At 35.0% G+C, this 15,737-nt stretch overlaps 1 protein-coding gene across 6 annotated transcripts in view; it reads left to right on the forward strand.

Annotated features, from left to right (window-relative positions):
• LOC136849789 (early endosome antigen 1-like) overlaps window positions 1-15,737 on the forward strand; it is a 51,594-nt gene that overhangs the window by 18,573 nt on the left and 17,284 nt on the right. For all 6 annotated transcript variants that reach the window (XM_067123192.1, XM_067123194.1, XM_067123197.1 and 3 more), the window contains 6 exons: window positions 2,661-2,813; window positions 8,807-8,947; window positions 9,933-10,070; window positions 11,916-12,908; window positions 13,056-13,175; window positions 13,666-13,836. In XM_067123192.1, coding sequence (XP_066979293.1) covers window positions 2,661-2,813; window positions 8,807-8,947; window positions 9,933-10,070; window positions 11,916-12,908; window positions 13,056-13,175; window positions 13,666-13,836 — 1,716 coding nt within the window. The remainder of the gene's footprint in view (window positions 1-2,660; window positions 2,814-8,806; window positions 8,948-9,932; window positions 10,071-11,915; window positions 12,909-13,055; window positions 13,176-13,665; window positions 13,837-15,737) is intronic.

Genomic DNA, 15,737 nt, shown 5'->3' on the forward strand with positions numbered 1-15,737 from the left:
GCCCTGTGTTATATTTTGAACTAGGAATGTATGCACTTATTCAGACTTACCTTTTTATAATTTTTTCTTCATAAATTTCATATACAGGGTTATATGCCAGCATTTCAGGTTTTGCAAGACTTGCAAAATAGTTTGTTTTTGTTATAGTAGATATATTGGAAGTTGAACTGTGCAGTTAAAGTTATTCTTAGCAGCAAATTGTTCTTTTCATCTGAAACCCAAAGTTTTAGTTGTGAATTAGAAATTTTGCTTTATAAGATGGATTAAGAACAAATTGTTTCTACACAACTACAAACCTTAGTATTTTATTTAACATGTGTTATCATGTGCCAAAGAAGAAGTTTGCAATTATGTTATAAGCTTTATTGGTGTCTTACAATAATCAGCTTCTGAGGGGGACCATTTAAATGCTTATTATGCTTTGGAGAAGAAATCTCATAAAATATTAGTTCATATCCGTAAACTGACAGCCTTAGTTACCAAGCAGTTTGGGACATGTGATATGCAAATACTTTGTTGATATCAAAGGTCTTCAGGATGGCCAGGATCATCTCATCTGACACTCACATATTGTGCTTCCCAGGAGGAGAGGATCATCTCATGTGACACTCACATATCATGCTTCCCAGGAGGAGAAAACTAAAGTAAATAGTCCTCAGTTTTCTCAGCTTTAATCAGCTGGACCATTCAGGCTGTACTGACTTTCCAGGAACAGTGCCAGGTTTTTTTTTTTTTTTTTTTTTTTTTTTTTTTTGAGACCTGGACCAATCAAGCTCTCTTGATGAACAACCCTGCGCCAGCAAATATGGATGAAGTAAGAGTAACAAGCACTATGGAGGATGGAACAAAGTAAGAGAGGTTGCCATAAAAAGGTATAGGAAACAATAGTTTCCCGAACCAAGGAAATAATACTGACCAGCTCCCATGATACTAGTAATGTGGCAGTGAACTTAATGCCATGTTAGATGCCAGAACATGTTGCAAACCAGTGTTCTACCAGTATTCCATTTCTGAACTTTTCAGATTATGTAAAAGAGCAACTGTGGGCTTGGGCTTTAGCATTGTGAGTCTCAGGCCTTCCAGTTCCTCAAAAAATTAGGGTAACCCAGTTATGGGGTCAAAATAATTTTCGTAGGGCTGGGAGTAAGACAAAGCCGAAGAAGTTAAAATACCCCTTTGGGAAGAGGGCTAAGGGAACTGATGAAACCAAAAGTGAGAGAGTCGTGCAGCTTCTACTGAAAGGAACTGTGCAAAGAACCCTTACCATTGTAGTGGGCCACACAAGGAACACTAGGCTTTATTCCCTTACAAGGATTTGGTTGAGGGAGTATGCAAGAATCTTGTCATGTGCCTCAGAAATTTCAAGAATGCTTCTACCAGAAGTAGTGCCAGATATGTATATGAAAAATACATTGCTGGTTGCTTTCACCTTTGAAATTTGTCTTTGAACTGAAAAGTAACCATGAGGCATTACGCTTCTTGGTGTTCCCAAAACATGTCAGGCTGTTTCATTGAATTTGTCCTTAAATTGTAACTTACTGCTAGCAATTGTGGGAGTGTTCTGAGTATTATCACAGCTTTAGTTCAAACATTTGAACAATTTCTGTCTTTTGAGGTTGAGTGCCTGGATAATTTTCCATTTTATGGAAGATCCATGCCCGTATAAGTTTTTATAGTTATTTTGCTGATGTTGGTGTGTGGAGAGGCAATCTCTACCATTGGTAATTGTTACCTTAGCCAACCTTGCAAAAGTTTAATGGCTAGACTTCCAGCTTGCTGAAAGTTAATCCCATATGTAAAGACCTCAGGTTTTGTTGTTAAAAAATTTGTCATTTTTGCCTTCAAACTTTTGAACCATTTTTGTTCTTGCTTTCAAAGCAATTCATGAAATTGAAAAGAATATGGAATACTGTACATTATTTAGATTATTGATTCCTTGTAGTATTTAAAACCCATAAAGAGTGAAAAAAAATTCCCAAGACAAAATTTCCTTATGATACTTGAACTGTACAATTCTGAGTTCAATTTTCTTTAAAAATTTAAATAGAATTGTGGTGGTTATCTTTATAAAATAATTTTTAGATATATCCATCTACCCTTTATTTCTCGTATGATGAAACAACAAAAATAAGATACTCCTTTGCCAAGCCAGCACTTATAGATCAATTGGAAAGTGGGATATGTAAAACTGTGCATGACCATTTGTTCTAGGAGAGTAAAGCTTGTCTTATGAATGACAGGATTTTTACTCTTATTTAGAAAGTTTTTCATATTAGGTATTACCTTATTAAATTTTTCAAATATGTTCATGCAAATGGTCCTTGTTATAAGTGTACATGGATTTATCTTTATTTTTCTCCTTGAAGAAAAAGCAGTTATGTTTTGCTTGTTGATAGTTATGAATTATAATATACTAAACTGTGCTTATTCTAGTTTGAGTCCAATATGCGTACTATGATCATTCTTGTTGGGCAGAATCATATCTAACTGCATTGTTTCTGGATATGTTCAGACAAAGCATGTTACCCACTCAGAGTGCACTCTGCAAGTATGTGCTGTTTATTGCAGTTTTTACCCTGCTTTTTCAGTTGAAATGACTTTATTGCCTTAAGATAATTATGTAAGTATATTTTTTCTAAATGGTGTTGCATATTTTACAGACTGTTGCATTCCAGTCAAGAGAAGTTGCATTCCAAGCAAGAGAAGCTGCCCTCCAAAATGACCTGAAAGCCAAGTCTGAATTGGCAGCCAGTTTGAAGGAAGAAATGCGTAACCTTAAAGATGAGGTTGATATAATGAAGAAAAAGCTTCAGGTATGTCCTTTGTGTATACAGGTAGTCGTCGACTTACGACCTATGCGACTTACGACCGACCGACTTTACGACAGCTACGACAATATAATAATATTTAATTTTATATTTTGCTAAAATACGCCCGGCGCAAAGGTTGATACTTTTTCTCCGCTACTGGCAGCGCTCATATCCGAGAGATGCTCAGCTTCGGGCAGTGCTCAGTGTGTTTGTGTCATTTGAAAATGGTAAAGATTCATATTTTTGTAATGTATTTTGTATTTCTATTTTTTGCAAATAAACCAAATGTAATAACAAATTACCGTATTTGATGGCTTATAAGACGCATGTCTGCATAGGACGCACCCCCAATTTCAGCAGGATATTGAGGGAAAAATAAGGTTTCTAGCCTATGCTCATATGATTTTGGTAAGTAAAAACTGTAGTACAGTATTAGGTTATCATATGCATATTGTTTCTTACCAACAGAATCAACAAAAACATTAATAAAGAAGTTATTTACCATATTTATATTTATCAAAATATGTATTATACAATCAGCCATTTACTACGATCGAATGTAATAAAGAAGTTATTTGCCATATTTATATTTATCAAAATATGTATTATACAATCAGCCATTTACTACGATCGAATGTTTCGCCTGCTGCTGAAAGTTACCTCATAGGTTTACCAATAGATTGCAACACATTCATTTGTAAACATTGTTTCTACCGCAGAATCAACAAAAACATTAATAAAGATGTTACCTAACGGTAATATATGTTATATATATCCATTATATATTATAAAGTATGCAATCAAGGGGTAAAATCCAATAAATAAAAATGTTTCCTATGTAACGCTCGAGCCTCGTGAGCAACCGAACAAAGCCATGTTATTATTCTTAAAAGAGAATGCCAGCACGAGTTCACAGTATCAACTCAACGAAGCCTTGTTATTTATGCTCAAAGAGAATGGTAGCAGGAATTGTCAACCACCAATTGATCGCCATGTTGTTATAAGAAAGAGAATGTTAGCAGGAATTGCCAACTACCAACTGAACGAAGCCTTGTTATCCGTAGCTCTCGAGATAATCACCAATAGGTGGCAGCACACATACTGTAAGTCTGTAAATGTGGAATGCGGCGATCCATTGTAGACGATTTATAATATTAACACATTTTAATGAAAATATCAATAATAACAATGTAGATATTGATTATAATGCTAGCAGTAGTAATTATGTGATGGTAAATGTGATAATGATAAATAATTATAATAAACTTTGTTTTTAATAGGTTATTAGGATAACACCGAATGTTAGGCTAGGCTACAACATCTTACGTGACGTTTCATGTATAAATTCGGCCAAAATTCTTAAATTTTGAGCCTACATTATGTACATAGGACGCAGGGGATTTTTAGGCCATTTTATTTTTTTGTTAAAAAGTCGCCTTATACACACAAATATGGTATGTATTTAATTCAAACCTATAAATAAATAAAAGTAAATAATACGTCATACGTGTAGCCAATTGGCAATGCAAATGGCGGATAAGAAAATGTAAACAGACCAGACAGATGGTTTGAATACCTACAATAAAAATGTTAAATACAGTAATAAAAGTAAGTATTAATCATGGAGTTCAAGCATGATAAGATTTCATATGCTAAATGTAATAACAGGTACTATACATGCACATTTTTGGGATAATATAAAATGTATATGTAGGCTAGTCATACTTAGGATATAATATATGATGGATAATATACAGTAGGTACAGAATACATGTACATATGTGGTTGGTCGACTTACGACGAGATCGACATACGACCACTCTGTCAGAACCTAATGCCGTCATAAGTCGATGACTACCTGTACAGGCAGTCCTCGGTTATCGGCGGGGGTTCCATTCTGGGGGTGTGGTGGTAACTGAAAATCTCCACTAACTGAAAATCGGCAATTTTTCAGCGATTTTCAGGGCTTATCGGCACCGAAAAGTGCCAATTTTCAGTTATTGGCACCTCTGTTAGGTATGGATCGACGCCAGTACCCAATTATCGGCGCCAATAAGCGGAAATCGGCGATTTTCGCCGCTGAAAATTGCCGATTTTTGTTGCTAGACAAGCACCATAAAACCAGATCGCCATTAACCGAGCCCGCCGTTAACCGGGGACTGCCTGCACATGTTGCAACCTTAGTTGTAAATATTTGAAAGTGGTAAGTCAGGAAAATATAATGTAAAACTGTTGTTTGAAAGTGAAGCTGTATACACAGATGTGTTGTGATAACAGTGATAGCATGTTAGTATAGTCATCTGTCTCTTATGCTCACAAGTAGAGCTGAAGGGGTGGCAAGAAGGTTTTATAAACAGATAAGGTTGATGGCCTACACTAAGCATGTGTCAGCCTACCCAGAATAAACACATTTATAAAGTAATAACAAATAAAAGATTTTGGTGCATATTTGTAAATGTCTTAGTAGAACTTCATAGGCAAGGCTGGACTACAGTAAGAGATTTCATAGCCTAGGCTCTCATAGCTAGATTATTCAGATAATTGTAGAATTATTATATGTGAATAATTTAACATAAAGCTACAGTAATAAGTAGTTACTGTGTATAAAGTAAAAAAAATAAACACTATTGAAGTGTATTTCATGTACCGTAAATCAGTGTAATTTTTGGGAATCATTTCAAAATTAGGCAGTGCTAGTTTATGCAGCTCATTCCATAAGAAAAGTGGTTTCAGCAAATCAAGAGGGGCATTACCAGTGAATCAGGACAATTCCATGAGTTGGAATGACACTCATTAAATTTAAATTTTGAAATCATTTAACATTGGCAACTTAACCATCATAGACAATCTGAGTTTATTATAAGGTGAAACAGTTTGAGTTCATTTTTTGGTTGTGGTGGAACAAGTTCATTTACAATTTGATGAGAGATAGATAGTTTACTTCTTTTCTTGAATTACATATTGTAATACAACAAATTTTTACTGTTGATATAGATTTAGAAACAAGATAAGCTTGCAGTCACAGTATCCTTGTTGGGAGCTACGACAAGCAGCGTGCCTTGTGGTATGCATTTTAGATGGGTCTGAAAGGTTCATTTCTTTACACTTTTACTTGTCACTCATTCTCTTTAATCTCTTCTTACTTGGTTGACAAACTCCTTTAACTTTACCCTGTTCCATATGTTTACCTGTTACTCAAGAGCAGATACTTCAAGTTAACCTTATGAGTGTAGAAATGTGACTGAGTGGTCTTGTTAAATTAACTTTAATAATAATAATAATAATAATAATAATAATAATAATAATAATAATAATAATAATTAGTTGAAATGTTTAAAATATCACTTCTTATTAAGATTAGTGTGAAAATTGTCCTGATTCACTAACTGGTCTTGTGGTGTGCTATTTTTATGGGGCTGCAGCTGATGTTGGAGAGAAGATGGCTAGTTGGAGAATTATAGTTGGAGGAATGCTAAATTTATTCAATTACTGTATATGTATATACTTATGCTAAATTAAGCTATTCTCATTTGAATACTGTATATGAATTACATTCTGTTTATAAAAAAAAACCAGTGAAATGGAATTTAGTTTCAGTCCATTCTCACAGTTAATATAATTGAATAAAATTTCATTATAACAGACACTCAGTCACCCAAAATTATTTTGGTAGATAACTGTCTGATGTATGGTACAATACTTGCTTTCATTCATCCAGCTGAGTTGCATGATTATCATTTCAGAATAAAAAATTTCATTCATTTTATTTTTGTATCTTTGGTAAACTTTGGTACAGGTTGCTAGAAAACTTTGGTACAGGTTGCTAGAAACAGTGACTGTCTTGAAATATACTTTAAAACATTCTTGATGTTAATTTTGTAATTATACATATACAGGTATATTTGTTTATTATTGAATTTGAATACTGCATTTGTTTCTCATTTCATTCCTTTGGTACACTTTACAGTTCATGGTTTGTCATAATGATGTTATATGTACACAGTCCTTTATCTGAAATCTTTGGGGCCAGATGTGTTTCGGTTTTTTGGTATTTTTCGCATTTCGGAACTGTGGGTCAGGAGCATAATCAAACATCACTACTGCAGCAAAAACTTTAGTTTTTTTCTTTTTTTATGTTTTTTCATTATAGTTATTTATTCATTATAGTTTATTATTATATACTGTATATTAATATAGTTTACTGTTAAATGAATGTGAGATGATTAAGATCATCAATAACAAAATAGTAGGACAGTTAAGACCATATGTTCACTAACACATTATTTTCAACAAAAACATTCTGTAAAATGCAAAAATATACATGATCAAAATAACTGTAATTCAGCTTGTGAATTTTAGCAATAAGTAAGATTATAAAATACACTTCATCATATCAATCTTGGAGAGGGTTGTTCTTTATTGTCACTAACATCATCAGTTTGCAGTCGTACATTTGAGGACAGTTTAGGAACAGGATTCACAAGTGATGACGCATCATTACGAAACACTATGTGGGATTTTTCCTACCCTATATTAATAAAATTATTGTTAAATTCTTGATTTCACAAAGAAATAATTATATAAAGCAAATTATTGTGTAATTTTTGCCATCAGCAGTCAAATAATCATGATCATGGCAACGTTCAAACTTAGTGCCATCCGCGCCATATGTCTATAAATAGAACAGAAGTAGAGGGCTGCCATTTGCCAGCAGATCTCCATGGCAGCCAGCCAGCCAATCAGGTTTTAGATGTATTCTGTCTGAGAAAAAATGTTTTGCTCACGTGAAGCTGACGATGATGTAAGTGCGTGTGTTTCGAATATGGTACGTAGTTTTGAATAGTGTATGTATTTTACTGATTACATGAAGGGTAGAATGAATTTGTATACTTTTAGTGCAAAATTCTTGGTTCAGAGATTCTTCAGCAACAAAATAATTTTTTTTTTTTTTGCATTGACATATCTTCAAAACAAAATTCATCTCTTTAATCTCTCAAGGAATGTCAATCCATTTCTGTTTACCTGCTGGTCACACCCATTATGGTCCATGCAACTGACAACAAATTTTTTTGTATTTTGTCTTCCAAAGATGTATTTACCTGTACAGTACTGCACATTTTTTTGAAACATTATGAACACACACACAAACAGTGTCTGCATATGTGCTAATACCCATTGGTTAGAGAGACTCAAATCAGTAGTATCTTTTCCTGAGAGCGAGAGAGATTATTTAGGACTCTAAGGCTTGGCTGATATACAATTATTTTATTATCATGGGATTTTTGTTAATCTTGGGATTTTCTAAGGTCAGTTCCATAGATTTAGTAAGAAAAATAATTTGAGTAGCAGCACACACCCAAATGACTCTGGTCAGCCGTTAGCACACCAAATTACCAACCTTATGAATTGATGCTCTGCTCACCACAAAATGTTTTCATTTTTTAGAGCTTTTCAGTTTGTAGAATTTTGGATAAAAGATTGTGTACCTGTAGTACTTGTACAATATATAAGCTTTTCTGTGTCATTGATTTATCAGTAATATTTTAATTTATCAGTAATATTTTAATCTTACTGTATTGCATTTATGCTGCTTTCTTACATTTTACTTCTCATGAAAATGAGTTTGTTAATGATGGAGTAGTAGGTAGCATTAGATATTTTATTGAAAGAATTTACTCCTGTAAATTACAAAGAATAAAGTGCTGTAGTAGTAAAGCTAATTAAAGGGAAATCTTTGAATAAAAAGTAGTAAGTTTTAGCAATAAAGAAAACCAAAAGCTGTAAGTAGAATTTGGAAACTATTGATGGATTGAGTCTTGAAAGAATAGAAGATAACAGTGTCTCTCTGTCCATGGCTAAAAGCAGCAGAGTGATGGAGGTGGCTGCGCAGAGTGCTGAAGAAACATTTTCTTTAGTAAGTTATTTAAAAGTATTTTTCAAAGATGAATTTTGAAAATTAAAAGTTTCAGCTCTTAATACACTACTACTCTTTTCAGGATAAGGATGAAACAATGTCGCAACTGCAAAGTCAGCTAGAAGACAAGGATGTCCTAATGAGCGGAAGTTCACAACAAGCAGAAGAACTGAAGGCCAAGTGTGTGAACTATATGGAAAATATTCAGGCTTTGGAATCCCAGGTGAAAAGATACATTCAATTTTGTATTATTAGTTTTAATTAACATTTTATTATTATTATAAATTATGACACCTTCGGGAATATTCATAGTGATATCAGTCAGTCTTAATAGTATTTTTAGGGTATTTTTTGTTTAACTTGGATGGAGCCAAGAGAACAGAATACACACAAGGTTTGTTTTTTAGGATATTCATAATACATGAAACTCAAAATAACTTAAGTGTAGAGAGAGGGCAATAGCAAAAATATTTTACTGGCATAGTAAAATGCCAGTTCTTAAGTGTCTGAAGAAATTCTTATTTATTCAAGGAATGATCAAATGGTTCTGACTAAAGTGTAATTAGTTTAGTACTATCAGGAGATCTTAAAAGATTGAAAAAGATGTTTTGGTATTGTTTCTCATACTGTATGTTAAGACTCATACTGTATGTTTGGTTGTTTGGGGATTACTGCATCTTAGCAAAGTCATCTCCCAGATGTTGATGATCATCTTTTATCAAGCATCAGCAGAGAGGAGAAAAGAATTATACTGAATGTAGAATTGGCAAGACTCACAAAAAAATCACTTCATCACAACCTTTTTAAATGACGGTCTACTTTTTTTTTCAGTTTGAGTTTATTATCATCTACAGACAATAAATCTGTACTGTTAGTAGAAGTCTTAAAGATTTTATCATAAATTGTTTCATATGAAATTCACTTATTATTTTACGGAACAAATTATATAATTTTGATTGCAACAGTTGGTTAAGGGAAATAACAAAATGTGTTATGAGAGTTTATAGTAAATCTTTATGGTACAAAGTTCCAGAACTGTGAAATTTCGCTTAAAACATCAATCAGTCTGTTGTGAGTGAAACCAGCTAGATCCAAAAAATAGTCTTCCTTGGAGTCAGACAAGTCAAATGACAAAATAATTTTAGTAGTTATAAATTAGAAATGAGCAATGCCAAGTTTGGGGACTAACGTCTCTTTTCACATTTCAGGTTTCGGAGTTAAGTGCCAATCATACTAGTACACAAAGCAATTTGGAATCAACAAAGGAAGAGCTTTCCATGCTTCAGAAAAAACTAAGTGACCTGGAGGTTGAGAAAAACAGTCTGACTCGGGAATTGAGTGAAAAGGTAAGCTTTCTGCCTGTGGATGCAAATAGTAGATAACATCTGATGAGTCATTTGAGTCATTTCTTTTAAACTCACTGGTTTACCTTAATGATTTGCTGTCAGTTGAAACAAAAAAATAGAGATAGAGTGAATTTAAGGAAGTTGAACAGCTAGGTGGGAAAAAAATCAATTTCACCTAATTCATGAAACCATTATTCTGACTTGTCAGGCTGATTACTTTAACAGTTCACTGAAACTGGCTCGATTGGCATCCTCTTTTACAGATTGCTTTGTTATTAAAGTACTGCAGTTTTGTTGATTTCTTATTTTAAGAAGCTGTGATGTCAGGCTGTTGCTACAATGATAAATATAGTCAAGATGTTTTTGTAATAATTATAAATACAAGATAACATTTCAGTGGAATTTTTTAATCTTAATACGTATTTTATTGCTGTGCTGCCACCTAGTAAGTGGATTTTACAGATCTTACAGATTTGAAGATGGGTTTGCATAATATGAGCATACTTTACATATTGAGATAATTACGAAATCTGGAACTACTTTGCATATTAGGATTTTTTCATGTCAAAAATCTTCATAATAGTAGAATGGACTGTACGGGTGTTATGAAACGAATGATATATTATGTTTATGTTTCCCTGTATGTGGTGCCACTTACAATGTACCTTGTATGGCAACTTCTACATTTTCTCCAACTCTACCTTTCTCCAGTTATCTATTCTTAGTAAAAGTCTTTTGGATATACACTATGAGTTTGGAATTGTGTTGTATTGGTCTCTTTAAACTAATTGATGATATTTAAGTATTTGGTAAGTATTTTGGCATACTTCACATATGATAATACCTCCAGTTATGCTGTTTCATTTTTATAAATAATAGGGAAATATAAAAATCAACCTACATCAGACAGCAACAAATGTTAAAAACCCCCTAAAAATATGAATGTTAAAAAAGTGCCAAATTACGAAAAACAAATGTTGAAGTACATAAGATATGTTATTTATAAAATCATTTAGAGTACATAAGATATGTTATATATAAAATCATTTAGAAGTGTAAAAACATTGATAATATTGTCTTACGTGACACTTTGCTTAATACTCGTAGTTCCAGCATCATGCCTCATGGCAGCACTGGTTCTTTGGAGTGTATGGAAAAATGATGTCCCTATCAGGCACATGTAAACTTTTGTTTTTATAAATAAAATGTATAAATTTATTGAAAAGAAAGTAAAAATGTTGAATTGTTGAATGACTTCTGGTAATAGCAACCTTACAGGGTTATTTCAGAGTTTACAAGGTGTTTAGGCTACTTTTTAAAGGGTATTCTTGATTCAAGTCATTTTACAAATACAGTACTGTGAATCTTGAAGCATATTACTAGTATAAGGTGAGGTATTACTGTACCTGTTTGTATATGTACCCCATTTTTAGAAGATAATAAGTTAAATTGAAAATTTAGTCTCATAATATCATAAGTAAATGATTAAATGCTTATTTGTTGTAAAGAAGTTTAATGAGACTACAAAGTCTCATAGCTAGAATCTCATAGAACTTGCCCAAGGTGTTTGCTCTAAAATAAGAACTAAAAATTGGCACAAAGTAAAATTCAAGATATTGGAAAGCCAGGTGAGGAGAGTCTGCAAGGAATGAATGAAATACTTTACACCTAGGGCCAAAGGAACATTTCAAAGAATTCTTTAGTACATCAAGGAACCTTTAGCACAGTGTTTAGTTTGGCCTGTGCAGCATACTGTAAACAGTAACCCCCTACTGGAACCATTGACATTAAATTAATAGTAAATGATTCTTGAGTCAATCATCTTACAATTTCTTATCATTCTAGGAAGGAGAATTAGAAAGCTTAAAGGAAAAAATCAATGATGCTTCCAAAGAAGAAAGTGAGGTCCTGCAAAAGAAGTCGGAACAAGTAGAAGAGCTTCGGAAATCTCTTCGAGATGCAGAGCATAGTAGGACTACTGCAGAAAATGCCCTTGTAGAGAAGTCTGAAACAATTGAACAACTAAATAACAAACTGACAAATGCTGGAAATACTTTGAAGGACACAAATGCTCAGAGAGCACAATTAGAAGCTACACTAAGAGAAAAAGACCAAATGGTAAAAAGTTTGCAAGAGCAAGTCAGAGAATTGGAGGCATTAAAAAGTGACCTGAGTAAGGAAAAGGAATTAGTGAAAAGTAAAGAAAAGGAAGTCTCTGAAATGAAAAAGAAAATGATTGATGTAGACTCTAAGAAGATGCAGGCTGAGAGGACCCTTCAGGATACCCAAGAAAACTTGAGTAATATTCAGGCAGCTTCTCAGACTCTGAAAAGTGAATTAGAATCAGTGAAAGAACATCTGAAAAAGAAACTCATGAGTATAGATGAAATGCAAATAAAGTTAGATGAAGGGTTAGCTGTGAAAGAGGACTTGAAAAGTAAGCTTCTTAGTGCACAAAGTGAGCATCAAAGTTTAAGTGAAGAGCTGAAAAAGTTACAGTCACAGAAAACTACTGTGGAATCTGACTTGAAGGCAGCTTTAGAAAAGAATGCAAGCATTGAGAAAAAACTGGAAAGTGTCACGTCAGAAAAAACAAAATTGCAAGAAAATCTTGGTAAATCAGAAAGCGAAAACGCACAGTTAGAATTTACATTCAAAGAACAGACATCAAAGCATCTTGCCCAGCTACAGGAATTACAAGAAAAGGAAAAGAAATTAAGTGCAGAAAATGCAGAGTTGTCTACCAAAGTGAGTAATTTGCAAAAAGAAATTGATGAAATTTCAAAGGCAAGGGATGTAGTAACTCAGGATTTACAAAAGGAGAAGCAAAACTTAGAAGTAAGTATTACTGTAATAGGTTTTTCAAAGTTACTTTTAACATACAGAACGGCATTTCTATGGTTTGACATATTAAATGACAAAGATGATTTTGTTCATGTACAAATCAGTGATTTGTTTATAAAGATAAGAAACAAACTTTTTCAGGCATTGAAAACTAATAGTGAGAAGTTACATCAGCAACTAGAGCAGCTAAATAAGGAACACCATGCACTAAATCAAGAGAAGAAGGAGTTGGAAGAAAAAACAAATGAATTAAAAGACAAGGTGAGATGTTTAAAAAGAAATGATTTTTAACCCTCAGATGTGTAGTTTTTGCTTGTTACAGGTTGATCACATTCTTTATTTTGTTTTGGTAAGGTATTTTTTATTATACTAAAGTTGAATTTATAGTTTTAAAAGTGTGATTTTGATTAATGTACAGTAATGTATGGTTGATAGATGGTATACAGTATAGTGAAATTAAAAATACCACGTTAATTCTGCTTCTTGCTAAAACTGTGTCAGTCAGGAATTGTTTTTTAATTCAGTTCATTATTATTACTTTTTTACAGAAATACATATCAAATACAATTGTGACATGCATGATTAAAAGAGGTTTCATTCATGAAAGTCATTTTAAACTTGCTACATGCATGAAATATGAAGAATTTTAAACTAGGAAGTTTAGAATGCATGCTACATTTTTCCACAGAGTAATTCTCGTGTTGAAACCTAGTCAAGTACACAATGTATACAAAACCATTTTTTTTTCAAGTTAAATGAGGAGTGTGATACCAGAGCTGCATTAGTGGCTCAACATGCAGCTGAACTGACAGCTCAGCAGGATGCCCGAGATCAGTCAGAATCTCAGTTACAATCATTAAAAGAGTCTTCAAGTAAAATGAAGGCTGAGCTAGAAAAGAAAGTTGCCTCACAGGAAAAAGAGGTGAGTTGTACTGCAATTTTTTTATAGATATTGCCAGCTTGATTCAGATTCTGCATTTTAGTTATACTGTGGTTAATTCTTTGTAAAACAAGTTCGTGCACACACTGTGACATGATATCATACGTCATTCTTTCCTCAACTTTTCATGATGCAAAGTTATCAGCATTTTCATTTATAATGACTTAACAAAACACTGTAAAAAGTTGCTTATCTCTTTTTAAAATCGACATGTCCGAGATATAAATTTTCAAACTTTGTTTGGAACGCAGATACACCATGGAGATTTAACCCCACCGGATGCCGTGTAGCTGGCAGGAGACATACCCATAAAACCAGGCCGTTTCATTCTCGGGCGATTGGGAACGATTCGCCATTCGCCTGGCCCCCAACTGTCAGTTCCTTTGTCTGCTTTGCACTTAGTTGTGGCGTCCTCCTTGGTGAAGTACCACTGCCTGTTTATTTATCGGCTAGCCTAGCTCTGGGAATTCGTGGCTGTCGGATTAAGCTTCGGGATCCAGAGTTTGTATTAGGAGTTTTAAATCGCCAACTAGTTAAACTTTCTAAATATTTATCGCCATTCTTTGTGTACAGCATGAAGCCAAGAGTGTTCTAGAGAAACACATGCAGTGAATGTGTATGGAATGGAGTCAGAGTTTTGGCAAAACATACAGTTCCCATCAGGATAAAGCTGGTTAGATAGGGATAGGAAAGCTTTTTGAAGGGAAGCTAGGCTATCATCTTCGGTGGTGGCATTGATGCCACCTCCTTCACCGGGCTGTTCCTTCCTCTCCTACCCCTCCTCTACCGCTGCTCTTTCCCCTCCTCATATTCGCCCTCTTCTTCACCAGCTCAGCATGTTTTCCTAAAGTCAAGCCTCCAGCCTCGAGGTTGATAAATCAGAATTCGGTTTTCAGAAATCAAATGGGAGCTTAAGTCGAACGGTTTCATGGAGTCGGTCTTAAGTTTAGTGCATTCACACTGTAGTCCCGGCGCAGCGCCGGGTGATGACGCTGGTGTTGGTGATAACATGTGGTTGTTGGCGATCGCATTTCAGGCGGAGTTCTGCTCGTTTTCTCTGAATCTTTTGAGCAAAGGCAACTGGTCCCCGCCTTCTGAGGCCAGGGAAGACAGTCCGCGCTGGCAAAAGGTCAGAAATTATTGCCCACGAGCAGGCTCGCCCAAGGCACAGGAAAGCCTTAGTTCTGGTGGCGGAAGTAGTAAGCTTGACTTCGCCTTCTCGGTTACGAAAGCTTCAGGACGTGAAAGTGATCCATGGACGCGTTGATCTTCTCGCCATCGCCGACATCGCAGGATGGTGTCCCCAGCGCTTCATCAAGGCGTGTCGCAGTCAGCGCACCTACCTAAGGTTGTTTTCCTTCAGGTGAGTAGCAGCAGTTCATCCAGTCCTTCATATTCCAGCTCTTCGGATCCCTCCTCACATCGCAGTGGGATCAGACCCTCGCCCTTAAAGAGGCATTCTTCGGATAATTCCGCCCTAGGGTTACTAAACTTCAAGAAAAGGACAGCCAGCCCTATACCTGGTTGCTCAGCTGATCCATCAAGAAGATACATTTCAGACGCCTCCCAGGTCACCTAAGTGCAGTCAAGAGGCCTAGCCTCTCCAGGAAGTTCCGCCGCAGTGCCCGCCCTCTACTCCTCCTCCCACCTAATTGTCTGCGCCTTTGCTACATCCCCGCTCCCAGGAGTCTATTCCTGTTGGAAGAGAAGTTAGAAAAGGTAGTCCGCAAAGTCCTTGGTATTCCTGAGGACAAAGCAGCAGTTCCTCCTCAACTCCTGGACCCGTCTGGGCACGGAAATCACCTTTCAGAAGAGGAAGGCCCAGGCGAATCGCCTCTTCACACATTTTTCTCTTAGCAGTTTCTGCTGCAGTCGTGGCTCAC

This window comes from Macrobrachium rosenbergii, chromosome 21 (assembly GCF_040412425.1).
Source record: "Macrobrachium rosenbergii isolate ZJJX-2024 chromosome 21, ASM4041242v1, whole genome shotgun sequence".
NCBI classification, from domain to species: domain Eukaryota; kingdom Metazoa; phylum Arthropoda; class Malacostraca; order Decapoda; family Palaemonidae; genus Macrobrachium; species Macrobrachium rosenbergii.